Below are 25,681 nucleotides of genomic sequence, written 5' to 3'. Positions count from 1 at the left end.
ACACACACACCACACACACACATCCCGTCCTACTCCTGCAACCGCGACACAATCCCATTGTCCAGACTACAATCAGAGTAACACCCGCCATCACGAATTCTGCATCACGCTAGCCTGTGCCTGTTTTGCTTGCGGATGAATCGGACTCAGTGAAGAGACGAGACGAAAGGCGAATCAGACACCACCGCCAAAATGCCAGGAATCCTGCCTATGAAGGTTATCAAGGTGGGCAACAGCTCACAGAGCCGTATTGCCCAGGCCTGCGACCGCTGCCGCAGCAAGAAGATCCGCTGCGATGGCATCCGGCCATGCTGCTCCCAATGTGCCAATGTCGGCTTCGAGTGCCGCACCAGCGACAAGTTGAGCCGCCGCGCCTTCCCCAGAGGCTACACTGAGTCCCTGGAGGAGCGTGTGCGTAGCTTGGAGGCCGAGGTGCGCGAGCTCAAGGATCTGCTGGACGAGAAAGATGAGAAGATCGACATGCTCTCCAAGATGCACAGCAATCGGCAAGGTCGCGAGGGCTCCAGCAGTCCTCCTGCCGACATCAAGAAGGAGTTGAATCCCCCGCCAAAAGAGGATACATTTCGAGTCCAGTCCTCGCCGTTACTGCTGGGCGTTGAGAACTCAGACTCCTACTACATGGGCGCTGCCAGCGGCCGTGCCTTCATTGGTTCGTTACGCCTTGTTTCTGTCAGGTTTCCCCTGGATGCTAACCTCCCTTACAGAGGCCTTTAAGCGGAAGCTGCAGGAAAGCGGCAAGTCCTGCGCCGACTTTAACCCCGAAGCCTTTCTTCACATTCAGGGCTGCTGGCCCTTGACTGCAAAGCCACCAACCCAGTCGATGAGGATACCACCACGGCTGTTCTCCGATCGCTGTGTCAATATTTACTTCCAGGAGTGGGCACCTCTCTTCCCTATTCTTCATAAGCCGACCTTCCTTCGCGTTTACGAGGAATTCGTTGCCGACCCAGAGAAAATCAAGAATAACCATAAGCTCTCGCAACTCTATCTTGTCTTTGCCATTGCTGCTCTGTCTAGCGAACAGCCAGATCTCCACCAGATCGCCGCCTGCGAGCAGCAATGGCAACGGTCTTTGGAGGCCATCATCATGGATAATACCATGCAGACACTTCAGTGCCTGCTGTTGGCTCTCCTCTACTGCTCCATTCGGGCCGATTTTAAGCGGCTCCAGCACTACAAGGGCATTGCCGTTGGCCTAGCCCACCGCCTAGGTCTGCACCAGAGCCAAAAGAGGTTCTCTTTTGGTGTCCTTACCATTGAGACCCGGAAGAAGGTCTTCTGGAGCCTTTATACTCTGGACTGGTATGGCATATGACCTCACCCTTCTTTCTGAATTTGTACTAACAACAGTGCAGCTTCTCTGCGGCCATGCTTGGTCTCCCTAAGCTCCTCAAGGAGGAGGACATCCACTGCGAGTACCCTTGTGATACCGATGACGAATACGTTACAGAGAAGGGCTTCCAGCCGAGTTTGCCGGGTGAAGCCACTCGGTTGTCTAATGCCCTTGCCTTGTTCAGATGTTCTCGCATCCTGAGCAAGATTCTGGAGAAGATCTACCCTTCTGCTCCCACTGCTGAGCTCTCCCTACAGCTCATGGACAGTCTTGAAGCCGAGTTGAACGAGTGGTATGAGAAGCTTCCTCCGCACCTCAAGCTTAACTTTAAGCAAGACAAGCCATCGACCGACGTTACCGGCAGCCGGTCACCCATCCTTGTAAGTTGCGGGTCACTTCTTGGGTCCCGGCTCCACTGTACTAACCTAGCATTTATCCAGGCTCTTGCTTACTACTACTGCCACACGCTCATCTTCCGCCCGGCGGTCACCTCGACCCTGGGCACTAAGGCTGCTCCTGCCCTGCTTAAAGTCAGCGAAGCAGCTAAACACATGATTCAAATCATGGAGCTCCTCGAGGAGAGGAACATGTCCTTTTCCTTCTGCCTAAACAAGGGCGATCTACTTATGCTTTGCGGCACTGTCTTGCTCTTCCAGACTATGGATCTCAAGCAGGACAGCAAGGTGCTCCGTGACAACGAGAAGTTGATTAATTCTGTTATCAAAGCCGCTGATAGGCAAAAGGCACCTGGTATCTACGATTTCAAGCGGGTTGCCGGCCTGATGGTTACGGTCGACGAGCCGCCGCCGCAGTCGCTGCCCACACCTCCCCGTCAGAGCCCGGATACTTGCCTGAGCGCACCACAACAGCGCGCGTCGCCAACTGCCGCTCACAAGGCGCACCCGACTCTCGGCCGGCATCTCAGCGCCAGCGTGAGCGAAACAGACCTGCTCATGCAGCAAGAAAAGCTGCGCAGGATGACGATGCCGCATCACCCTCAGGCTGCCGCGCACATCCCTCAAAGACCTCGGGGCTCCTTCGACAGCACAAGACCAACGATTCCGCTAACCCAACGCGATCATCGTCTGTCGCTCAGCCAGCCCCATGTCTCTCAGGCCGCTCCCATGCTCGGGCGTCTTCCCACCTCTCCCGGTGCTAACATCAAGCCTGATGTGGAGTACCACCTGCCAATTCATGGTAGCTCCCACTCACAACCGTCTTCCCCAGTCCAGACACGTGGACCTGCGCCGCATCCATCCATGACTCCTGCCCAGCAGGCTCACCTGTACGCTCAACTCCAGAAGGGCTCGAATGCTTCGGGTGCTGAGTGGGAGGCGCTTCTGGGCTCTCTCGATGGTGGTCAGCTCAATGTGTATGATGCTATCTATGGCGGACCTAGCCTAGCATTGGCGGAAACTCCTGTGTCGACAACGCCTACAAGCACAACAGCTACGACGGCGTCTACAGCAGCCTGGTCTCCTGAGTCTTGGGATCTTTCCAGCTTCAACCTGGGTGACTTTAATTCTGGGTCTGGGTCATCGCACAGCGTTGTCAGTATGAGCGAGGATGGGCTGAGCTCAAGCGAGGATCTGGTCAGTATGGGCAGTATGGATTTCCGAAACACCATTCTGCCTACGACGGCTGAATGTGCGGTAGCGGGCTCTGTTCCGGCGGTAGCGCCAGCTCCAGAGGGGTTCCATGTCCTGGACCCTATGCATAGCGGCTTTCCGCTATAAGAACCATGAACGGGAATGATGCATATAAAAATGGTATGGTATCAATGGCTGGGTCTAAATGGGTTATCATGGGCTGGGCTGGATTGGGCTTGATGCTGATGATGACTCTTTTTGGCTTGGGATATTTTTGTTTTGCTTTTTCCCTTTTATCTATACCTAACAGCTGGCGTCTACGGTTGCTTGTCCCGTTTTTAAACGCGCAGGGGTACGGCGCGAAGGGTTGGTCCCTGGATTTTGGAATACCTCAGTATGCTTTTGTTCTAAGGTTAAGGAAGTTTGAAAGGGACTTCAGGATTTTCATCATCATCATCATCATCATCATCATCATCATCATCAATTTTCGCTTCTTGGTTTTCTATTTTTTGGATATATTATTTTATATAGTACGACGTAGGTTACGACAGGGAACAGAAGAACCATTGTAAATAAACGGTGTGCTGAGCAAACCCAAAGTTCGTCTCTTCGGCAAAACATGACTGCCTGTTCACCGGTGCCGGTTCTTCGGATCCTCGATCATGAACTTGCTCTTCCAAACCCCGCGTTGCCCGCGATCTCTGGGGAACTGGATCCACCAGAATGTTCATGCGTGTGGATCATCTGACATCATGAGCCCACACAGCAGCGAGTCCGACAACGGGGGTCTTCGTCCTCAGCGCCAGCTGTCGCGTTCCAGGCAACAGTTTGTCAAGGTTTCTCTATATCCCGATTTCGCTGTCTCTATCTCCCTTCTCTCTTCTCCCCATGTCTCTCCGGTTCACGGGCCCATCCGTCGGTCTCCAGCTCTTCCACCCTCTCGCCTCTTCGCGTAAAAAATAAAAAGACGTGAAATGGCCAAGACACAGCACATCTCCACTTAGGTGAACCAAATTTGCCCCGCTTTATCGTAAACAGAGGCAGCGTTTGGACTAGGGACGAGCTCCGCTCTGGTGGTCCCCGCTGACTCTGACTCGGCCTGTCGTCTTCAGTGGCGAGGGCGAGGGCGAGATTCCCGCCAAGCCAATGGAGACCTTGGCGATGTGCGTAGTTTCGATGACAACGTTTTGTGTCACCTTCATCTCAACTATCAATCTACCTCTGCGAAAGATTTTCTCCAGTTAAGATGGAGATGAGGGGTTCGCAAAGTTTGAAAAGGTGTTTTTAACCGAGGTCTCCGTGTCCGTGCCCTTGAGTTTGGTCTAAAGAGATGTTTTAAGAAAGTCTAATGTAGGCGAGAGAAGGTTTTTATGGTTTGTGCGCAGAGGAAGAGATACCATGGAGTTGTTCCCTGCCGATAACGGCGCATTGTGCTTGTGTTTCAAATCATCGACGCAAGAGCATCTTGACCTTCCCCCGGTTGAACGGTGCCTCTTTTGATCAGCCTAAAGACAGGATGGTCCCTGACAACTGACATCTACGAGAAGTCCAAGATCTGTCATCCAAACTTAAGAGTTGTAAGTCCTGCTCATTCCCACAAAATGCCTATACGTCGCCTTGTGGATCTACGGTCTGACTATGGATGGGAACGTCCCCCTCGCCGTCCTCCAGACATCAACCCTTGGAGCTGACCGTCTCAATGCACGTGTTTGGCCAGACCTGACTCCGAGGGCTAGAGCTGGATCTGAGGGCAGGAGTCGCGGCAACGGCGATCCCGCCGATCTCTCTGGGGTTTGTCTGAGGGGGTGCTTAGGGTGCCAGTGATTTCCGCGGCGCTATTGATGGAGCATACGCAGGCTTGCAGGGCCTACCTGGGTAGGATCTCTGGACAACTGATCACCTAAGAGGTGTATCACTGTAGATTCTATTCGCTCGTTTGAGGAACTTCTAAGAGGTAAGGGTTGCTGGGCCATCTGCGAGGCTTAGCTTGGGGGATGAAGTTGTCAAGCACCTCTTGTCATATTTTTGTGAAGTTGTTTATGGGGATCGTCTTGATTTTCAGGGGCTCTCGAGCGCAGAACATTACATTGATATCGATATCCATTGTGCAGTACATACAGGTCTTAGATAGCTCGGGGAAAGCTTGGCTAACGCTCCGGATGGACAACATCAACAGTCACCTATCAACCTGTGTGCACACCCAAATCGCCGCCCCGCATTTCGATCCCGGGACGCACAGGTCTGTTCTTTGTAGAAGCGTGGCAGACATGTGTAATAAACCTACATGAACTGGTAACGCCTAAGCCCACACATAGGTACATACACAACCAAAACTTGTTTCCATAGCGCTGGTGACATATGCAGGACCGTTGTATTTTGGGGCATTCCGGTACCATTGGGAAAATTCACCCGGTGCTGCAGATAGTGGAAGATCTATTTGTACGTACCTGACCTTCTCGGTCAAGAAACACTTGCGACACCTTATCCAATATATATCTTCGGTCTGTGTTACGTGCAGGCGGGAAGGTTTTAGCCTAAATCTCGCCTAACCGCTGAAGCCAAAGCATAAGTTCCGTGAATCTGCGAGAGTAGCAGAACTTGTGTCCTGACCCGAGACAGAACAAGCAAAACTTTACCCGGCAAGATAGATGACGTGGTCGAAGCCAAACTGTCCTCTCCCTCCTCCATCAGTGTCTTTCTCCAATGGTAGCAGTCGTGATCAATGCCGATCAATATCCATCTGCACCATGCCTTTGATCACCGACAGCCACCAAGACGCCACCCGCCCTACCATGTGTGTGTGCGCCAAGAAAAACCCGCCAAGTGTCAATCTCCTGCCAGCCAGGGCAAACCGTCAAACGGCTGCCCCACATAGTGCGGTTATCCACTATTGTCCCCATTTTTCGCTTCTGAAAGGTCGCGGTCGCCGTTTCGACGGACCCACTTGCTTTCCGACAACGGGTGTGGCAGAGGCCAGCTGGGCCCCGGATATTCCGGCGATAAGTGGGGCAAGTTATCTCCGAGCTTGGTGGTAGTTTCGCAACCGCTTGGCTTTGCTTTTTTCGGTCAGGTCTGGGCGGGTCTTGCCGAGAGGTGGGGAGGGTCACTCGCGTTGCCATGCCATGTGAGCTGTGGCTGCTGTCGCTGCTGACCGCTTAAACATTTCGCTGTCAGTGGTTGCTGTTGCTGTATTTAGATGTGATGCCTTGTGATAAGCTTCAATGATATCAACTGGCAGAATGATATAGAGGACTCGAATGCTGTTAACCTTCTCCGCGGCGATGGCATTTGGCTCTTTTATGTGATTTCTGCCGTGGCTGTTTGAGTACAGATTGCCTCAAGCTGGTAGCATACTGTCCCCCGCATAATGACAGCCGACGAACACACGCCGCTCCTTGCAGACGGAATGCAGCCCTCCGCCGTCGCCGAGACGGATGTCGATGGTTGGTTACTCCACTTCATTCCGGCTCCTCTCTCGGACCCATTACTCTGTGGGATCCGGATTCCGGGAGAATGAGACCTACTGACACTTCTCAGTCTCGGTGGTTCCCAAGTCCAACACCAATGCCGGGTCCATACTCGTCACCCGACTCCGATCCCGACCCCGGGGCCAGCCCCCGCAAAACATTGGCCACCGCGGCTACAAGGCTGCCTTCCCCGAGAATACGATGGCCTCGTTCCGGGGTGCTCTAGCCGCTGGCGCCGATGCCATCGAGACGGACGTGCACCTCTCAAAGGATGGCGTCGTTGTGCTTTCTCATGTGAAGCCCTTCAACACCTTTTGCTTTATGTCATTTGAGTGCAATAGCTGGTGGGGATGTGTAACCTGAGACTAACATGTCCTTAACTTGGAAAAGGATCCCACGCTCAAGCGCTGCTTCGGTGTCGACCGGCGCATCGCCGACTGCTACTGGGAGTACCTGGCGACGCTGCGAACGCTGAGAGAACCACATGAGCCTATGCCACGGTTGGTTGAGTTGTTGGGATGGTTAGCAGAAGAGGGACGAGAAGGAGTGTGGCTGTTGCTGGATATCAAGGTTAGTTGGTGTGTTGGCATCGGTCCTTGTCGAAAACATGAAAGCTAACTGCGAACCAGCCCGACGATGACCCAACCGCCATCATCCCAGCTATTGCCGAGGCCATTGATTCCGTACCACCAGCAAAGGGCCATCCCTGGAGTGAAAGGGTTGTGCTCGGCGGCTGGAATGTAAGTTTGGTCCCAAGCAATGCTTGTCCCCTGACCTTCACTCACGCACCTTACAGGAGACATGGCTCCGCCTGCTAGCCGAACATCTTCCTGGCTATCCACTTGCATTCATCTCCTTCTCGCTCCTGCATGCCCAGCGCTTCCTGAAGCCCGACTTCCCCTACCCAGTGCACTTCAATCTCTTCCAGCCAGCACTGCTGGGGCCCGTCGGCTGTCGCTTCCGTAGGTCGGCGGTTCGTGCCGGGCGGCTCGTGTTTGCTTGGACGGTCAACGAGCCATTATGGATGGATTGGTGTGCATGCCAGCCTGAGAATGCTGCTATCAGTGGTGTGGTGACAGATGAAGTGACGAAATTGGGCGAGGTGTTGAAGGGGCCGAAGTGCGGTGCCGGGGGTGATGACGACGGGAATGAGTGCGATGATGAGGCGGAGCAAGTCGTGGTCAGGAAGATGAGAGAAGAGTATGGGCTTGGTCAAAAGATCAGGCTGTATGCAAAGGCTGTTTTGTTGCAGACGGCAGCGGCGGTGCTGAGCGTTGTGCTTTGGCGGTGGCTGAACAAGAGAGGGACGAGGAAGATGAAGGGTCAGAGGGGGGAGGTGAAGATCACATAGATTAGTTGCTCCTTGGTATGGTTTTACGTCTTCTTAGACTTGAATTGGTTCAACTTCTATTCTCAAAACCGTTCTCGATTGAGAGATTGCTCAACACCGCTTAGCATGGCCTGTTGGTTGTCGTCTTGAAGATTTGGTCCGTATAAGTTACTAGGAGGCCGGACTCCACATATCCATGCCCTGGTTGTCCAGGCTGATTTTCGTGTTTTTTGAAACAGAAAATTGTCAGATTGGAGAGAGAAAACACTTCATAGAGCTGCTCTCATTTCTATCATTGTTTATAAAGCGTCCTCATTGCAAACAGCTTGCGAAGGAGTGGAGTTAGAGATTAACCAAATGTACCCCTGCTATCCCCTCGTCTTGGCAATACGGATAGGGAACAGCCTTATCGCCGGCCCACTTCAGCCCGTTAACTCCGCCGACAGCTCAAGGAGGTGACGTGGGCTCGGCAAGCCAATTGAGGCGCAGCTCACTTTCAAACTTCCGTCCAGACATGCCAACGTGAGCTTGAGGGGCGCTAGACGTCCGCTGATTAAATCTCGGAAAGCGATCCAAGATATTCAATGAATTGTTGTCGGACTGAGCTCTGGTGTGTCGATCCATCAATCCCAAGCCCCCAAGCCAACATGGCTCCTTTAAACATGGAGGATTACATGGGAGGAGCACCGGGCGCCGAACACCTATGTGTGCTTGTTCACGGTGTAAGTCATCAACCACCTCAAAAGCTTGACTTTAGAAGCTAACACGACCTTCCGTGTAGCTCTGGGGAAACCCGAAACACATGGCATCGCTGGCACGAGCACTACGGGCGCAGTTTCCACCGGAACAGGTGCACATCCTCGTGGCCAAGCGCAACAGCGGCTCCTTCACCTACGACGGCATCGAGTTGGGCGGCGAACGTGTGTGTACCGAAATTGAAGAGAAGTTGGAGCTGATCCGCTCCCGCGGTGAGCGTATCACCAAGCTCAGTGTCGTCGGATACTCACTGGGCGGTCTAGTCGCGCGCTATGCCATCGGTCTTCTGCTCGCAAGGGGAGTCCTGGATGATCTGGAGTGCATGGTAAGTGTCTTACTGTCTCTCGTCTCGTTTTCGGTTGGCCGTTGGCTTGCTTGATTGCCTTGGGAGGAGCTGCCTAGAGAACATAGGGTGGCTCAAGCTTCCCATCCCAACCTTCCTCCCCCCCTTCCTCGCCCTCTCCCCGCGGCTACATATGGGACGGTTCCCCTCCGGTCAGGACCCCGGATGGTTCAGTATGACCGACGCCTGCCATCGCCAAAGAAAAACCCGAGGAAATCGCGGGTTTTCGTAGCCAGACACCCCACACCGAGTGAGCTGGTCGGAGAGCTTTTTGTAATTTTGTTATTTGTCTTCATTTTTTTTTGCAAGCCCGCATACTGTTGCAATACTCACTTCGAATCATCGGTGATGCTAACATCTCTCCCAGAATTTCACCGCTTTCGCCTCACCCTTCCTCGGTGTACGCACACCCCTTCGTGGCTGGGCCAACCATATGTGGAATGTGCTGGGCGCGCGCACGCTGTGCATGTCAGGTCGCCAGCTATTTGGCATCGACCGTTTCCGCGACACAGGGAAGCCACTTCTCGCAGTCCTGGCCGACCCTAACTCCATTTTCATGCGTGCCCTAGCCCGCTTCCGCCGCCGCACCCTTTATGCCAATATCGTCAATGACCGTAGCGCTGTCTATTACACCACTGCTATCTCTGCCACTGACCCGTACGCCACTCTGTTCGCTGCAGATTCGAACCACGTGGCCAACCGCGTGCGCTACTTGCCTGGCTATGAGCCCATCATACTCGACCCAGAAGAACCGATCCTCCCGCCACCAGAGCAACCTCCAGAAAATGAGGCTTCGCCGTTTACAATGCGCTTAAGTCGCTGGGCAAAACGAGTGCCGTTTGTGCTGGTATTGACGCTGTTAGTCCCTGTGGGCGTAGTGACTTTCTTGGTCAACTCGGCGATTCAAACGATCCGTTCTCACAGGAGGGTCAAGCTCCATGAGAGTGGGCGTGCGGGTATCAACGTCGAGGATTACAGGGTCAACCTATGGTTCAAGGAGATGCGCAGTGCTGTGGAGGGGGCATATGAGGAACTGAACAGCGCACAGGAGAATGAGTTCTTGGACGAAGGCGGGGGTACTGTCACTCCCTCGAAAGGAGACGAGAGTCTTCTCGATGCAGACAGGAAGCAACAGCGAGAGAACGATTCAGAAGTTAACCCCGAGACACGGCCTCTCTTGAGCAGGGAGTCAACAGCAGGCGGGGATAACCTCTATCAAACTCTGGCGCTCGCTCCGTATCAGTTTGACGCCATCCGGGCTCTAGACAAGCTTGGATGGCGCAAGTATCCTGTATGGATACACAAGCATCGGCATAGCCATGCTGCTATCATTGTGCGTATAGAGAAGCCTGCTTTTGATGAAGGCAAGGTGGTGCTGAAGCATTGGGTGACAGAAGAGTTTTTGACTTGATTCTTTCTATGCTCCCTCTCCTTCAATAGCTCGAGCTAGAAGGCGTGTAGAGTTATACCTGAAATCTGTCTTCTGATGTTAGAATCTAGGTAAGCAGATTAGAGAGCATTAGATTAGAGCATGGAGTTTAGGGTAATGAGGATTTGGTTAATTTCAGTGTTATCTAATTTAAAGGATTTGATCTTTGACCTTTGGTTCTCCTCAAGGCCTATTGAAATTAGTTTTTTTTTTTTTTTTTTTACTCATATTCATAATTGAGATACAAGCCCTCTTCTATGAACCCCTATCCCAACAAGTACGATTACCGCTCTATAACCAACTCATAAAGACGGCAAACAATCCTGAACCACCTCGAGATTCTTCATCGCGTCAAGCCTTGAGTGCTCCATCACGGAAGATAGCTGATAATGTCTAAGATGTCCTCCAAGAATGTTTTCTCAATACTTGAATGGGAGAATTGGAGTTAATTGATCTATTATGATCATGATGATTTTAGACACGTCATAGCCTTGCCTCATTGTTGAGCAGGCACCTCTTACATAGGCGCCTACTGGTATATAAGAGGCCGTTCCTGGTCGCAGGGGTGGGGATCGTCACTTTTGTGACACTTACGAGCCCGGGACTTAACTGATAAGCCTGTAGGGCTTATCTTCCTTGCCTACTAGGCTCTCTCCTCGCATACTTTGCTCACCTCAGCTTGCAGGCCTCGGTCACGCTGTGCTTGGGAAACGTGCCCCAGAACCTGTACACCGTTGTCGCTTCGTTCGACCGGCACACGAATTGCTCACTTCTCGTTGCCCTCCGCTCAACACGCATTGGCTTCAAACTTGTGACTACCCACGTAACCCCATGTGCCACAAAGTGACGATCGCCACTACTGAGACAAGGAATGGCCTCTTATATACCGGTTAACGCCTATGTAGGATTGCCCGCTCAACACCATGGCATTTCCTACTAGTTCGCCGCCCGAAGATGCTCGGGGTTGCGCAATTGGAAGTAACATCCCAAGCTTATCCTGTTCAAACTTAAGCCCAGGGGCTTTCTGGGGGATTGAGCTCCCAGGAGGAGCGGTTATAACTGTGCCAACGTATATTGGCTGCAGGGCAGGACGCTTAATCAACCCCTAGGTTGCTAGACAGCTTAAGCGTTAGATCTCGATCAGTACCTAAGGATAGTATTATACGGGCCACTGGTTGGAGCTCTGGTACAGATAATTCTATCCACATGTGCAACAGGTAGTTCTCCGGGTCAAGGAGGCTCACTTACCATCAGGAACCTCGGACATCTGTCTGCATATATTTAGTGATGGAGCATCGAACTCCTAACCGAAAAACCGCATGGATCGCATCGCATCGATACCGAGAAGTGCGTATAAGGACAATTATCACAAAGAGAAGACGGATGGAGAGATGGAGAGTGTACTCCTCGGGGTCCCCCGAGCGCCAAACTTGACCCCAAAGGTGCCCCGAGCAGTAGGCTATAGATGTGTAATCAATCGCGGTTTCAGCCCCGAGTACAGCTCACCGCGGGTTAGGGTTGAAGTCTTGTTATCTTATCTCCACGTGACACCGTTGTCCTGTCTTCTCCCAGCTCCACTTGTCGCGCCCGTTGCACGTCTCAGACAAGAGGTTAGGCCGGGGCGTCTCTCCTGTCGCCGCTCAAAGAGAGACGTCGCCGAGGCCAATTGAACACTCGTTCACAAAAGACCCGGTTGATGTTTAGCATCATGCGGACTCTACGCAGCGCCAGCCGGGAGACGGCGACGAAAACATCCCAGTTTTTCGACGCCACAAACGCGACAAATGCCCGTCGCGCCACACGCAGCAGTTTGGCGCGTTTTGCTTACAACCCCAGCAGCATCGCTGATGCCGACGACAGCAGTAGCAAGGCCGGTCTGGAGGACGTGACATTGGGCTCTGACATTGAAGATGCAGTGACTACGAAAGTGTCGCGCAAGCGCAAACGTACCGCGACGTCGTCCCAGTCGTCGTCGTCTGATCCCTCGCGGCAGGCCGAGGGCAGGAGGGCAACGACGAGAACTGCTCCGGCGATGGTGAAGACTGAGGAGGATGGAGAAGAGACACAGGCGCAGATAGAGACCGAGCCTACCTCCCCTGATGGCTCGCAAAACTTTGAACCTGCAAGCGCGACGAAACCCCGCGGCCGCGTCCGCAAGCCCGCCCGCAAAACCGTCGACCCAGCCACCGGCGCCGTCAAAGTTGAGCCCCCCACCAACTGGGAAGAGATGTACAACCTAGTAAAGGAGATGCGCATCTCCGGCCCGGCCGCCAACGCCGCCGTCGATACAATGGGCTGCGAACGACTGGCCCGAGCCGACGCCTCCCCGCGCGACCGACGCTTTCAGACGCTGGTCGCCCTCATGCTCTCCTCCCAAACCAAAGACACCGTCAACGCAGAAGCCATGGCCCGCCTACACAACGAACTACCCCCCCATAAGCCCGGCGCCCCGCCAGGACTAAACCTGGAAAACATGCTCGCTGTCGACCCCAAACTCCTCAACGAGCTGATAGGCAAAGTCGGCTTTCACAACCTGAAGACGAAGTACCTCAAACAGACAGCCGAAATCCTCCGCGACAAGTTTGGAGGAGATATCCCGCCCACAGTGGAAACCCTCTGCTCCCTGCCCGGCGTGGGTCCCAAAATGGCACATCTGTGCATGTCAGCCACCTACGGCTGGAACAAAGTTGAAGGGATTGGTGTGGACGTGCACGTGCATCGAATCACGAATCTCTGGGGATGGAATGAGACGAAGACTCCTGAGGATACACGCAAGGCGCTTGAGAGCTGGCTACCGAGGGATAAGTGGAAGGAGATTAATTGGTTGTTGGTTGGGTTTGGGCAGACGGTTTGTGGGCCAGTGAAGGGAAGTCGGAGGTGTGGGGAGTGTGAACTGGGGCTGAGGGGCTTGTGTAAGTCTGCGGAGAGAGGGAAGGTTAATGAGGGGAGGAAGAGGAGGGAGATGGAAGGGAAAGTGAAGGACGAAAAGGAGGTGAGGATGGAGGTTGATAAAAAGGAGGAAGATGTTGAGGTGAAAGAGGAGGTAACAGAAGAGGTTGTGAAGAAAAATGGGGCAAAGGGGAGGACAAGATCTCCCCGCAGGATCAAGACAGAGGGTGAATGAGCCCTCTGAGGTCATTGTCATTGTCAGCCCCTGACCCAAGTGAATGGGCCAGGGCTGACATGGACATAAGCGCCCTTTGTTGGCGGTTGAACTGTCTTGCTGTTGGCAGTTGAGACATTGCTGCGGCATGAAACCTGCAACATGACCATCAACACCAACAAGCACAACACAAAGACACAAAGGCTCACTCTTTGGCCTGCGGTGCCGTTGCGGCGGAGTTTTCGGCTCCGCTTTGCCGTCATCTATCGAAGCTCGGTTGCTGGTTGTGCAACGGGACCCGTGTACCGGGTGCCCACTGCCCCTGATTCTTAGTAATCCTTGGCGAAGATAAAGTCATGTTACAGTGGCTGATACGATATCGGAGCTGGCTGCTTTGCCATTATCACTTTGAGCATGATGTCGACACTGAGCTCAGACTCCCCGAGCGACTGTGCGCATCATTGTAATCCAATAGTACTTAATCGTCATGTCTAAACAGACAAAAGCGCATTTCAATTGCACGGAAACACAAAGTTAAATCGTTCATAGAATCTTCGTTTTCGGGCTGTAAACCTTTCGATTTCTCAGCCGTCTCTATCTCTCTGCATGTGATCAGCAAGGTTTAAGCGGTTGGTCAGCAGCAAGGGGAAGCTGAGCAGGATGGGGTGACAAGGCCGGCCTTCCAGCTCGTCATTGTCAACCTCCGTCACACAAGTCAAGCTCCCTCTCTGCGACTCCCCTTCTTCGATTATCTTCGTTATCAAACCGCTCCTTCCCTCCCTCCCCCCCCCCCCCCAATTCAAAAAAAAAAAATCAACGCAAAACCGCAATTCCCAATTCTACCGTCTTGACGCCAGGCTCCTCCAAACTACCTCTTATCAGAAAAAAGCAAATCTCAAATGCAATGGCCAATGGCTCGTAAAAAAAAAAAAAGCACGCGGTGCTCCGGATAATCCCGGGCAGGCATACGTCAACCGATCCCGCTTGCTCTTTTTCGCTTTCCTTGTCGCTCGGAATGTACGGAAAACGTCTCGAATTATTACGAAGTAAACAGTGCAGCCAGGGTCGGTTGACAAAATCGGTAGTCGTAGTAAGGTAAGGTTAGGCTAATAAGCCAGGATGTTCGTTCATATGATTATTGTCATCGAAGTCGTTGTCGCCGGTGGTCATATTTGAACCTCAGTCCCCGTGTTCCAACGAGGAATGCCAAGCCGCAGACAGCGCAGGCGTCCAAAAGCCGTATTACCGGTAGATACGTTCATATAAGGTAGGTTCCATTCGTAGGGAGGGACTTTTGAGTAAACCCGAGTTTCTCCCTCAACTCGGTATGTAGAATCTTGATACCCGGGGAGTTTCTTAAGCGGTCTTGATGACCTGGGTGCGCTCCTTGTTGAGCTGCATAGCATTCTGCTCGTGTGCCTCACGCTTGCACTACGTTGTTGCCCGGAGTAGGTCAGCCAGCTCGTCCTTCGACAAAACTTCCTCCAAGCCCACGAGCCACCAATGCGAGTCCGAGGCGTTTGGTGGCAGCAGGAGGGAGAAACTTACGTCTTCCAGGTTCCGGCAGTTGTGATCCTCCAAGAGCCGGTGCGTGCTGCAGAACTTGCCCTTGCAGAAAGCGCAGTCGCCGACGATCGGGCGGGCGGCAGCCTTGCACTCGGGGAACGAGCAACGGACCTTGGCCATGTTGGCGGTTGTGGGAGTGGTAGTAGCGGCGCGAGCGAGGTTGCGAGGTCGGCAGAGAAGTAGGTTGAGGTTAGTGGAGAGAGATGGGTGTGTGAGTCAGGAGAAGATTGGCGTTGTTGGCCTGAGCCGATCGATATTGGCGGGGATGTGAGTCACTTGGGGGAGAAAAGGAAGAAAGAGAGAGGGAAGATCAGTCAGGAGAGATAGGAAGGATTATAAAGACCTGAGACTGGTGGAGGTGCCCAGGCGCCTGAGACAAGGCAGGCATTCACGTGGTGGCTCTATCCCGGAAGAAGGTGGCAGGTCAGGTCCCAGCGGCCAGGTCAATGTCGTGTTGCCCTTCTTGCCAACCGAACCGGGGGGTCTACGGATATGGCCACGGCTGGGTGGTACACGTAAGTGCGAGCGCAATGAATGGACGAGCTTATACCCAATCGGTGGAAGCTGGAAGAAGGAAAAGCGTCTGTGGGTGGAAGGACAGGGAGCCAGGCCGACGGATCGAGAAGATGCAAGCAAGCAACAAGCGCAGCGCCTGGATAACTACCCAGATGCCCAGAGCTGAGTGGACGGGATGGGACCGCCGCACCGCGGCGAGGGCGCGAGGCGAGGCAAGGCGAGCGAGGCAAAGCACACTGCACACAACGCACACAGCGCACTCAACACAGGCCCAGAATTTGCGCTCGTCACTTCCAAATCCAGGCGTCCCAGTCGGCGGCAGCACAGCAAGTGCTTGCTTGCAAGATGCAACCTTGCGAGCTCGTCAATGCTTGGCCCGCCGGTGCCAGCGATCCAGCGCCAGCGGGCAGTGGTACTGCAGGTGGATGCGTGGCCTGTCGATGCCTGGCGCCGGGGGATGGACCGGGGGGGGAGGAGGGTGGATGGAGACACGCCGGGGAATCGCTAGTCGGGCTGTCAGAGCCCATCGTCCCGTCGTCCTCGTCATTCGGGAAATCAGAGCGTCACTGTCCCGCTTCTTTCCCAGTAGTGAATCCTAGTCGGCGGCCCCATAGAGAGATGCCCAACGGAGGAGCACATTCTGTCCCGAGCGCAAAGTCAAAGCGACCCAAAAAGAATCCCATGGATCGCAATCCCAATGCAGCAGTGCTTGGCTCGCTGCGCTGGCTGCGTGGCGGGCCGGCCGTTTGCGATCACAACTTCGCTTGCGACAGGGGTCCCCTTGCTGCGGCTCTCGGCCATGCCAGCCGTGGGTCTTGTCCCACCCCCAACCCCAACACTCTGGTGCTGCTTGTTCCATTCATCGTACTGTACCACGCGGTTGGAGGGGAATGGCACAATCAGCTGAGAGTTGTGAATGAAAAGCCAATCAGCAACCATCTTTCCTCAAAAGGAAATAACCCAAACGAGATTCCATTTGGCAAGCAACAAAAAGAGAGCTGCATCGTGACTTCCGCTTCCCGTTCTTTAAGCTCCTTGGTGCCCCCCAGGCGCAGGTACCATCGGGCATCGGCCTGATAAGGACCCGGCCTGGGACCCGGCCTGAGACCATCAAGGTATCGACCATCAGGGTGCTGCCACTTGCTGAGACTTGCATCCTGCTGCAACCGTGGGACAGCTCATCAGTTGGGATGGAATGCTTAAATCATGGCGCCATTTGCTTCCATGGTTCATGGATAAACCCTCAGTCCGGCTCTCTGAGCCCAGTCCTCCCACTCATCGACGTTGACAGTACAGCCCGCGCGGCATGTCACAGTTTACACCTACCAACTGATGAACACCGAAGCCATCACGCTCGGAAAAGCTCAGAAATGATAAACACTAAAATCTGGCCAAAAAAGAACAAAGAAAGAAAGCAACGAAGGAAGGAAGGAAGGAAGGAAGGAAGGAAAACGATGGTGACACACCGAACTTCATTCTCCCTCGGTTGAGGCGCTGGGTCAATAAAGTACCAGCACCCAAGACACCAAGCACGACAGGTGACGTACCTAGCGGCCCTCTCTAGCGACCTCTCACCCCCCATGCATGCCCGATGACGAAAAGAGACTGATACAATAGTTCGTTGAGTTGCCTATTGCAAGCAGCCACCCAAGCCAGCCAGCCGCGACACTATGGATTCTCAACAGACGGATCGGCACCGGATAGTCGGCCGATGTTGTCGCTGTCTACGGATTATCCAACCTACATATTGCGTACGAATGCAGAGTCTCGGAGTGGCCACGATATCGTCAACAACAGCCAACCATAACCAGATAATCCCGTCCTGCCGCCACGATGGCAAAGTTCAAGTCGCCCTGCAGATGCATGACGGCGATCTGTTGTGTGATTTCTCCATATGGTAGCGAAGTCCAGGCCATTTTTGTCCTCGACTCCCAGCAGTTGTCTCTTTGCAAATAACGTTTTCGTGCATCTCCTAGGATTTCATCAGACCGGTCTGGCCGAGGTTAAAACTTTCCCACAGCTGCACATCGCTCCAGTCCCGTGGCCTTGCTGACCGGCCGACCAAACAACCGGAGATTCGCCGGGACCCAGCCAACCACCGTTCTCTGTCCCTTGTTTTCGCCGGCAATCCTATCCTTATTGCCTGACCCCGACTAGCACCCACAGGTTTCGCAGACCAGAAGTGCGGGCGCCACTCAGAAGAAAGAGCCGTATCCGTGCCCGTATTCGGAAACGCCACACGTGAGACTTTCGCGGGCCGAGTCGATCTTTTGAGACAGTAGGACTTCTGGGTGTAATAAGAAACTTATTATTATAGGACAGGACATATCAAGTCCATCAAGTCGATCGCCCGATCTGTTTTGTTTGTTTCATATAGACAATCCAGAACCTGAAGATGGAGAGCATACAAGTGCCCATTGCCATCCGAACCGTTTATTTTGGGGATATCGGAAATACAGTCGAGCTCCGCTAGAGTCCTAACAGAAATACAAAACGCCCATTCATCATGAATGCCCACATCAACATACACATAAACCCTCCTTACTCCCTTTCCATCCCCCGATGACGATTAGTTATCCTGCATGGTGAGGACAGCACGGATGCACTCGCCCGACTTCATGACCTCGAAGGCGTCGTTGATCTTCTCGAGAGTCATGCGGTGAGTGATGAACTCATCGACCTTGAGCTTGCCATCAAGGTAATCCTGCACCAGGCCGGGCAGCTGAGTGCGGCCCTTGACGCCGCCGAACGCACTGCCCTTCCAGACACGACCGGTGACGAGCTGGAATGCTGTTCAGGAGTTAGTACCGGGCTGAATCATATGCATTGAGAGAAATAAGGGAACATACGCCTCGTTGAGATCTCCTGACCGGCAGCAGCGACACCGATAATGATGCTCTCGCCCCAGCCCTTATGGCACGATTCGAGCGCAGCACGCATGACATTGACGTTGCCAGTGCAGTCGAAAGTGTAGTCGCAACCACCGTCAGTCATCTCAATCAGCTGGTCGACAATGGTTTTGCCCTCAGGCAGCTGGTTCGGGTTAACGAAGTCGGTCGCACCAAACTTGCGAGCCCACTCCTCCTTCGCCGGGTTCACGTCGACCGCGATGATGCGGCCCGCCCCATTCTTCACGGCACCCTGGATCACGCTGAGACCGACGCACCCAACACCAAACACCGCAACATTGCTGCCCTTCTCAACCTTAGCCGTAATGGTAGCCGCACCATAACCCGTGGTAATACCGCAGCCCAGCAGGCAGGTCCGGTCCATGGGGGCATTCGGCTGCACCGCGACGACCGAGATATCGGCAACAACGGTATACTGGCTGAAAGTCGAGCAGCCCATGAAATGCAGGATATCCTGGCCACGGGCCCGGAAACGGGTCGTCCCATCGGGCATCAGTCCCTTCCCCTGGGTCGCGCGGATCTTGCCGCACAGGTTGGTCTTGCCGCTCTTGCAGAACTTGCACTCGCGGCACTCGGGTGTGTACAGCGCGATGACGTGATCGCCCGGCTTGACGTTGGTCACGCCCTCGCCGACCGACTCCACGATGCCCGCGCCCTCGTGGCCCAGAATCACGGGAAAGGCGCCCTCCGGGTCCTTGCCCGAGAGGGTGTAGGCGTCGGTGTGGCACACGCCGGTGTAGTAGATCTTGATGCGCACTTCGTGAGCCTTGGGAGGCGCGACCTCGACGTCTTCGTAGCTGAGGGGCTGGCCGGCACCCCAGGCGATGGCCGCCTTGCAGACGATGGTCTGGAGGGAGAGGGGTTAGCATCTGTTTGACTGTGATGCGATTGGGTTGAGAGTTGAGTCGGTGGCGGGGTAATTGGTAATTGTCGTGGTGCGTACCTTGCCTACCGTTGACTCGGACGACATTGTGATGTGTGCGTTGTCTGTGTGTGGGTGTTGAGGGGTAGGTAGGTTTCAGCGATGCGAGCAAGGAGATGACGACAGATAAAGCTGGGAGGATGGCGAGATAAAAATAAAAATTGAAGTCAAGCTAGGCAACAGGTCAAGCGACAGCAGCGTCCGCTTGTTTTTTATTTAAGTGGAAGTGGGAAGCTTCCATCCAAATCTGTCCCCTCCCGCCCCGTCCCCCCTTTCTCCCCTTTTCGCGTTTGACCCCGCCTTGCGCCCAAAGCAAGTGGGGTTGGGGTTCCCCGAGGGAGTCCGGGACATCTTTCACTGAACCATCGAGAGATGCCATGCCATGCCGGTGGCATTCAGACGGCATCGCATTCCAATGCATCCCTCTTGCAGGTATCCTAGCATAGCCGTTCATCACAGAGCAAAGCTCATTCATTGGAGAAAGGGAAGGAGCTGGCTCGGTGATTTCACGGCATCCCGCCCTGCCAAGTACGTTGGGTCTGTTGTCCCCGTGCTCCCCTGGCCGCCCCCGTTATCTCCCTATTACCGGCTCGGCAGTTCAAAAGTCCGGAATTTGGATTTGCATTGCTAATCCTAGATGTCAGAATGGGTATATCTAGGCGCTGACATGCCCATGGACATGCATCACTTGCTCAAATGGTGCCGTATTGGGGATTCTACGATGGGTTATGATGGCAACCTCTTTTACACACAGCTGTTAGCTAGCCGCTATCCAAGCTCATATCCAAAGCTTTATCAGTGGATCTCTGTCGCGTGCTTAGTAACCAAGCAAGCAGAAATGCCGAGTTGCCCTGAGCTCCCGGAGGCTCGGGCTCGGGCTCAGGCTCGGAATCTTATCAAAATCTTAGGTTGTCTTTCTGTTGACAACATAACGAGAATAATTAAAAATCGGGAAGCGAACGGCATTGCGTCATCGCCCTCGCTGTATGAGAGACATTTATCCTACTCCCCTGAAGGCGTGCCATCTTACCTCAACCATCCTTCCTACACCGGGCTGAACCGGGTTTGCGCCGGAGCTAGATAAGACGCCGAATGGAGAGAGAGACCTTGGGGTGCCCTTCGTCGATGAGGCGCTTATACTCAAAACGTTTTTTTGTGTGACACATACTTTTGAATTGTGAACCCCTTCCGCTAATGAAATTATGAGTTCCGTTAAACTGTGAATGATTTGGAGTTTTTTTTTTGTTTTTTTTTTGAAAACCTTGTCATCTCAAACAAAAGTTTTCGAGGTTCTCGAAGCACATTGTTACAATGCATGCAATAAGCGAGAATTGCGTCTACAGAAGATCCAGTTTACAATTTCACTCCATCTCTTGTGAAGTCGCGTCATGAATTGAGTTGGCTAGGAACACGACCTCATAGCAATCTCATCTTATATTTTGAACTCTAGCTCAGAAACTGCTAGTGACAGCCATAGCGGATCTTTTTTGAATAAACACAATGCTCGACACTCCCACCTACGTCTACAAAATCACCCACGAACCTCCCCCAACCCCTCTCCCCGACCTCTACCCCCTCTCCGAACTCGACGCCAAAGATGGTTTCATCCATCTAAGCACAGGCTGGCAGGTATGCCTGTCCTCCTCCTCCTCCTCCTCCTCCTCCTCCTCCTCCTCCTCCTCCTCCTCCTCGTTCCTAATCTTATCCCGATGCTTACATCGAAATGAGAAGGTCCCTGAAACAGCAGCCCTCTACTTTCAGTCATTCAGTACCATCTACATCCTGAAGCTGCGCTTGTCCAACTTTGACCCGGCCAGCGTGAAATGGAACGAGGGGACCACGAGGGGTTGCCCGCACTTGTATGGGCGGTTTGGGGCTAAGGATATTGAGAGCGTGAAGGAGTTTAGGCTGGAGGAGGGGGAGAGTTGGAGGAAGGTTTTGGAGGAGGAGAGGAAGGGATGGTTGGAATAGTTCATCATGATGAAAACCGCATGTGTTTGAGTTTTATCGAGACTCGTAGAGGGTTCGATGTGAGAATTTGAGGGTAAGATCAAGAAGGAGTAGTGTTTGATGGGCAAAGTAATAAGTGCAGGAAGGTGGTAATATAGCTGGGATGAAAATTGTGAGGATGAGCTTTGCGAACATCGTAATTCACCTTCGTGAAGACAGCTCAATCTCACCAAACCAAAATAACCAATTACATTTCGCCCAAACCCTCTGAGTGTATAAAAACCCTACAAATCAACCATTGAAATACGTAGTAGTGTACCTATGCTTTGTCTGTCTCAACTCCCATACTCCCATTTATGGCCCCTTCCCCTTCCCCCTCCCTCTCCAACCACCCCACCTCCGTTTTCCTTCCTTCCCTCTTACCAAACCAACGCATCCGCCTCAGCCAACCACAACCGCGCCAAATCCTTCGCCAGACCCAGCCTCAATCTCCTAATCACATCCTCCCCTTTCATCTTAGCCGGCATACCCTCTCTCCAATCCCATCCCCTCTTCACGGGCACCTTACCCAGCGCACTTCCACTTCCTCCCAATAATGACTTCTGCAGCTGGCTGGCAATCAACGAACTTCCAGCAAGCACCATCTGCTGCCCATCCTGCCCCTTCTTCAACAAATCCGCTGGCTTGCTCCCCTTCAGCGCGCCGCCAGGCGCCGAAGCCAATACCAACTGCAAAAACTCATCACACACATTATACACCCTCTCACTGACCGCAGTCAAATCCTCTACCGCCTTCAGCAGCACGTCAATCTGGTCCTGACTCAAAATCGGCACAGCCGCATGCCCATGATGTACAAAGGTATTATCCGGATTGGACACAAACACCAGCGCTTCGCCGAGCAGAGCGAGCAGGAAATCCTCACTAACGATTCCATCGCGCGTCTGGTCGACCAGACCGCCGCGGATGTTGTCGTCGGAGCTAGCGATGACACTGATCAGCGCGGCAGCGGCCTGCTGGCGGCGGGAGACCGGGGAGATGGAGGTTGCGTCGACGTTATCACGGATGTCGTAGAACTGGCGTAGAGCGGCGTAGCCGCTCAACATCTTGCCGAGGAGCTCGGCGGCTTCCATGTCTTGCTTGGCGTACTGCTCTAGAGTGTGCTTGCGGTCGGAGAGTAGGCGGTGAAGGTAGTCATCGAGGTCGGCGGCGGGAGGGAAGGCAGTCGATTGGATGAGGGAATAGGAGATGAGCAGGTTCATGACTTCGCGGACTTTGTTGGGGCGATGGGCCAGCGCGTAGTACCACATGGCCTCGCCGTAGCGGTGGGATTCGCGTGCGAGGATGTCGCCGAAGGTCTGGGGTAAGGTTAGCAAATGTTTTTTTTTTTGTTTTTTTTTTTTGGGTAGACAGCAACCAACAGGAACCTACCTCAGTCATCTCCTCCGCATAAGTTATCATGCTCAACTCATTTAGCATCGTCCACAGCCTGTCAACCGTCTCGGTTGAATCCACAGTCAAGCCTTGGACGAGATGCTCAACAATGTCGCGCACCATCTCTTCTGACCGTTCGGGTGAGTCCATCCTCCCGAGTACGCTAATCGCGAGCTCCCATCCTTCCCTATATACACCGGCCCGATCCCTAACCGTCTCCAACCCCTCATACTCCACCAGCGCCTGCGCATACTGCACAAGCGTACTATCCTTAACCCCATCAACCTCATCTGGTGCGCCAGGATCGACACCTAACACCTCAAGATCATCCATATCCAGATCCTCCAGCGCATACATGCCCTTCGGGCGATGTGGCGGCAACCAGCGACCAAGCGAAGCGACCTGGGCGACAGCAGCCGCAATGGGCAGCGACCACGAGCGCAGCAGGCCAATGACACCCTTGATGTTGTCCTCGAAAATGCACGCCATGCCGATCTCGACCGGGTTCTGCGAGTTGAAGTGAAAGTCAGATGCGACAGCGGCGTGGAAGGCGCGCGCCAGCCGGTCGAGGTAGCTCTCTGAGTCGTTGTTGATGTGGTGAGCCGGTGAGGAGTGCAGCACGAGTGCCTGCGTCCGGCCGGGCTTCTGATAGCCATTGTTGTTGTTGTTATTGTTATTGTTATTGTTATTGTTGTTGTTGCGCTCATCCCACCAGCCGAAGAGGCCGATCGTAGCCTCAAGCCAATCCTGTGCCGCCTCGAGGATGGAGGCCTGCTGGCCAAGGACGATGTCGAAAACGACGTTCAGACTCTCATACACATCCCAGGGCACCTGGCTCTCCGCGCGACGCGCCAGCCCAGCAAGCGTATGATCCCTGTAGCCGGTATACCCTCTATTCGACCCGGTCGAGCTGCCAAATAACGAGTCCCCAAAGCTGGTATCCTTGCCCTCAGCAAACCGCCTCAAATGCTCCAGAGCACCCTGAGCCCTAACACGAAACAGCGTCCACTCGCTGCTCCAGATCTCCCAGTTCCCATCATAACCGGGGCAGCTCTCGAGCACACTAACCGTCTCGTCAACGACGCGCAGCACATTCTCCAGAGCGCGATCGCTATAGGCATACTCGCCGCGTTGCTGGCCCCCGCGCCGGACATGCTCCCAGCCGGCCCTGCGCAGAAGCTGTGTCGCGTCCTTAACGCGGCCGCGCAGAAGCGACATAAACACAGCCTGCCAGAACAGCGAGTGGCAAGCGGGGCTGGGTCGATACCGCAGGATCTCCTCTACCTGGCCGGCGTACATGTCGTGCCGATCGTTCAGCCACTGGAACAGGGTCGCGGGGAGCGGCTCGACGCCGCCATCCAGCGCGCGAGTGTGGTGCAGCTGCAGGGCGAGCGTCGCAAGCCAGTAGGCCTTCTCAAACGGCGAGGCGCGCGGACCGGGTCCGATGTCAGCTACATGGCCGTCCTCTTCGGGCTGGGCGATGGCATCGACGTGGTCCTGCCAGAGGTTAATCAGCTGCACGGCGACAGCAGCGAGGGTCTCGTCCAGACGGGCATCGTCGTCATGCGTGCCGACACCCTCATCATACAGCTGCTCGAGCAGGGCTTCCGTGCTAAGAATCAGCTGCGGGGGCTCAACAAGCGGCGCGGTGCCCAGCTGGGTGTAGACGTCCTTGGCGAGGGAAGCGTAACGGTATTCATGGCGGCGGGTCGTCGCGCCGGCGCCCATGGCCGTCGCGCGGAAGATGTCTTCGGCCTCGCGGCGCACACGTTCTGTAGCAGCCGGCGTTGCCATCAGCAGCAGGTCAGACTCGTCGCCGATGGCAGGACGCTCCGGCGACCGCTCAAGCCACATGGAGTCGTCTAACTCGCCTTCAGCGTCCTGCCCGCCAGTGAGACCAGAATCCTCTTCCTCGGACTCACCAAACTCTTCGTACGTAAGCCCAAAACTTTTAGTCGGCCCGGTAGTCGTCGTCGTCGTCGCCGCCGCCGCCGCCTTTGACAGCGGCGGGGGCGCAAGCGATGTCCCAGTAAACAGACCCCTCACCGGCTCATCCTTCTTTTTCTCCTGTACCTTCCCCTTCGGCTTCAGCAGCTGCGGCTTCTTCTTCTTCTCCTCTTCCTCTTCCTCATCCTCCAAATCATCCACACCAATACTCTTCCTCAACCTTGACGGCTGTCTACTATCATGGCCCCTTCCGGACCTCCCCAACGGGACATTCCTCCTCCTCTCACCCGATACCGCAGCGAAGAGATTCTTCTTCGCCGCCTTCGCGGCCGCGGTGGCACCCGTACCGGCGCCCATTCCTACGCCCACGCCGCCGCCGATGCCGGTAAACAGGCCCACGGCTGGTTGATCGTCATCGACGGATGATGACGCATTCTTGTCAGAAGGGCGCATGATGGAACTGCCGAGGAACTTGACGGGCGGCGTGCCAGCCGGGGTCGTGGACGCGGCGCTGCTAGCGGTCGAGTCACGGAAGAGGTTACTGCTGCCGGCTCGGCGGGACTTGTCAGGCGTCGAGGGCGCCGGAGAGGAGGAAAGGATGGAGTCGTCGGGAACGCGGAACATGTTTATGGATTGGATAGATGGTTGATTGTGATTATCGGTACGTCGATCGATCGACGATGGATGATGGATAGCGCGATGATCGAATCGTTAATTGAAGATGACAATTGGCGTCCTCTGTTGATAGTGATGCGTTGAAGTGATCGCGTCGTCGATCAACAGATCAAAAAAAATCGATCGATCGATCAGGAGCCGTGTCGTCGTTTTTTTTTTTTTTTCTCACAAGTCGAGTTCGTGTTATTTTTTTTTTTCCCAGACTTCGTTGTCCACTCGATGAAACTTCTGCGCTCGCAATCTCCCTAATTCCCCCAGAATATATTTGTCGATTAATTTTCGTATGGTAATCCCCCCGCAACGCGTTTCGTCGTCGTCTCGTGTCGAAAGGCGAAGGCGGTTGTTGCGGGTTGGGGGGAAGGTTTTCGCTGGGCCGCTGGATTGGTGGATTGCA

At 54.2% G+C, this 25,681-nt stretch overlaps 8 protein-coding genes across 8 annotated transcripts; 5 read left to right on the top strand and 3 right to left on the bottom strand.

The window, feature by feature from the left end:
• Positions 1–192: 192 nt before the first annotated feature.
• Positions 193–3,090, top strand: CTHT_0052680 (uncharacterized protein; the record flags this gene model as incomplete). The annotated part of the gene is made up of 4 exons (XM_006695544.1): positions 193–670; positions 726–1,323; positions 1,377–1,734; positions 1,795–3,090. 4 exons carry the CDS (start codon positions 193–195, stop codon positions 3,088–3,090), a joined length of 2,730 nt encoding a protein of 909 aa, XP_006695607.1.
• A 3,220-nt stretch (positions 3,091–6,310) lies between these two features.
• On the top strand, positions 6,311–7,761 carry CTHT_0052670 (glycerophosphodiester phosphodiesterase-like protein; the record flags this gene model as incomplete). Its single annotated transcript, XM_006695543.1, has 5 exons — positions 6,311–6,386; positions 6,481–6,704; positions 6,801–6,980; positions 7,040–7,150; positions 7,207–7,761. 5 exons carry the CDS (start codon positions 6,311–6,313, stop codon positions 7,759–7,761), a joined length of 1,146 nt encoding a protein of 381 aa, XP_006695606.1.
• A 626-nt stretch (positions 7,762–8,387) lies between these two features.
• On the top strand, positions 8,388–10,250 carry CTHT_0052660 (uncharacterized protein; the record flags this gene model as incomplete). The annotated part of the gene is made up of 3 exons (XM_006695542.1): positions 8,388–8,462; positions 8,522–8,821; positions 9,207–10,250. The coding sequence occupies 3 exons, from the start codon at positions 8,388–8,390 to the stop codon at positions 10,248–10,250; spliced, it is 1,419 nt and encodes a 472-aa protein (XP_006695605.1).
• Positions 10,251–11,976: 1,726 nt separating this feature from the next.
• CTHT_0052650 (uncharacterized protein) lies at positions 11,977–13,392 on the top strand (the record flags this gene model as incomplete). The annotated part of the gene is made up of 1 exon (XM_006695541.1): positions 11,977–13,392. One exon carries the CDS (start codon positions 11,977–11,979, stop codon positions 13,390–13,392), a length of 1,416 nt encoding a protein of 471 aa, XP_006695604.1.
• A 1,335-nt stretch (positions 13,393–14,727) lies between these two features.
• Positions 14,728–15,057, bottom strand: CTHT_0052640 (uncharacterized protein; the record flags this gene model as incomplete). The annotated part of the gene is made up of 2 exons (XM_006695540.1): positions 14,728–14,802; positions 14,920–15,057. 2 exons carry the CDS (start codon positions 15,055–15,057, stop codon positions 14,728–14,730), a joined length of 213 nt encoding a protein of 70 aa, XP_006695603.1.
• Positions 15,058–18,022: 2,965 nt separating this feature from the next.
• On the bottom strand, positions 18,023–19,332 carry CTHT_0052630 (S-(hydroxymethyl)glutathione dehydrogenase-like protein; the record flags this gene model as incomplete). The annotated part of the gene is made up of 3 exons (XM_006695539.1): positions 18,023–18,243; positions 18,303–19,209; positions 19,306–19,332. The coding sequence occupies 3 exons, from the start codon at positions 19,330–19,332 to the stop codon at positions 18,023–18,025; spliced, it is 1,155 nt and encodes a 384-aa protein (XP_006695602.1).
• A 1,452-nt stretch (positions 19,333–20,784) lies between these two features.
• CTHT_0052620 (uncharacterized protein) lies at positions 20,785–21,255 on the top strand (the record flags this gene model as incomplete). Its single annotated transcript, XM_006695538.1, has 1 exon — positions 20,785–21,255. One exon carries the CDS (start codon positions 20,785–20,787, stop codon positions 21,253–21,255), a length of 471 nt encoding a protein of 156 aa, XP_006695601.1.
• A 398-nt stretch (positions 21,256–21,653) lies between these two features.
• Positions 21,654–25,236, bottom strand: CTHT_0052610 (uncharacterized protein; the record flags this gene model as incomplete). Its single annotated transcript, XM_006695537.1, has 2 exons — positions 21,654–22,589; positions 22,663–25,236. 2 exons carry the CDS (start codon positions 25,234–25,236, stop codon positions 21,654–21,656), a joined length of 3,510 nt encoding a protein of 1,169 aa, XP_006695600.1.
• Between the last annotated feature and the right edge of the window lie 445 nt (positions 25,237–25,681).

The sequence above is a fragment of the Thermochaetoides thermophila genome, assembly GCF_000221225.1.
Source record: "Thermochaetoides thermophila DSM 1495 unplaced genomic scaffold scf7180000011820, whole genome shotgun sequence".
Classification (NCBI taxonomy): domain Eukaryota; kingdom Fungi; phylum Ascomycota; class Sordariomycetes; order Sordariales; family Chaetomiaceae; genus Thermochaetoides; species Thermochaetoides thermophila.
The sequence above is the reverse complement of the archived record's forward strand: the minus strand, read 5'-3'. Positions and strand labels throughout refer to the sequence as shown.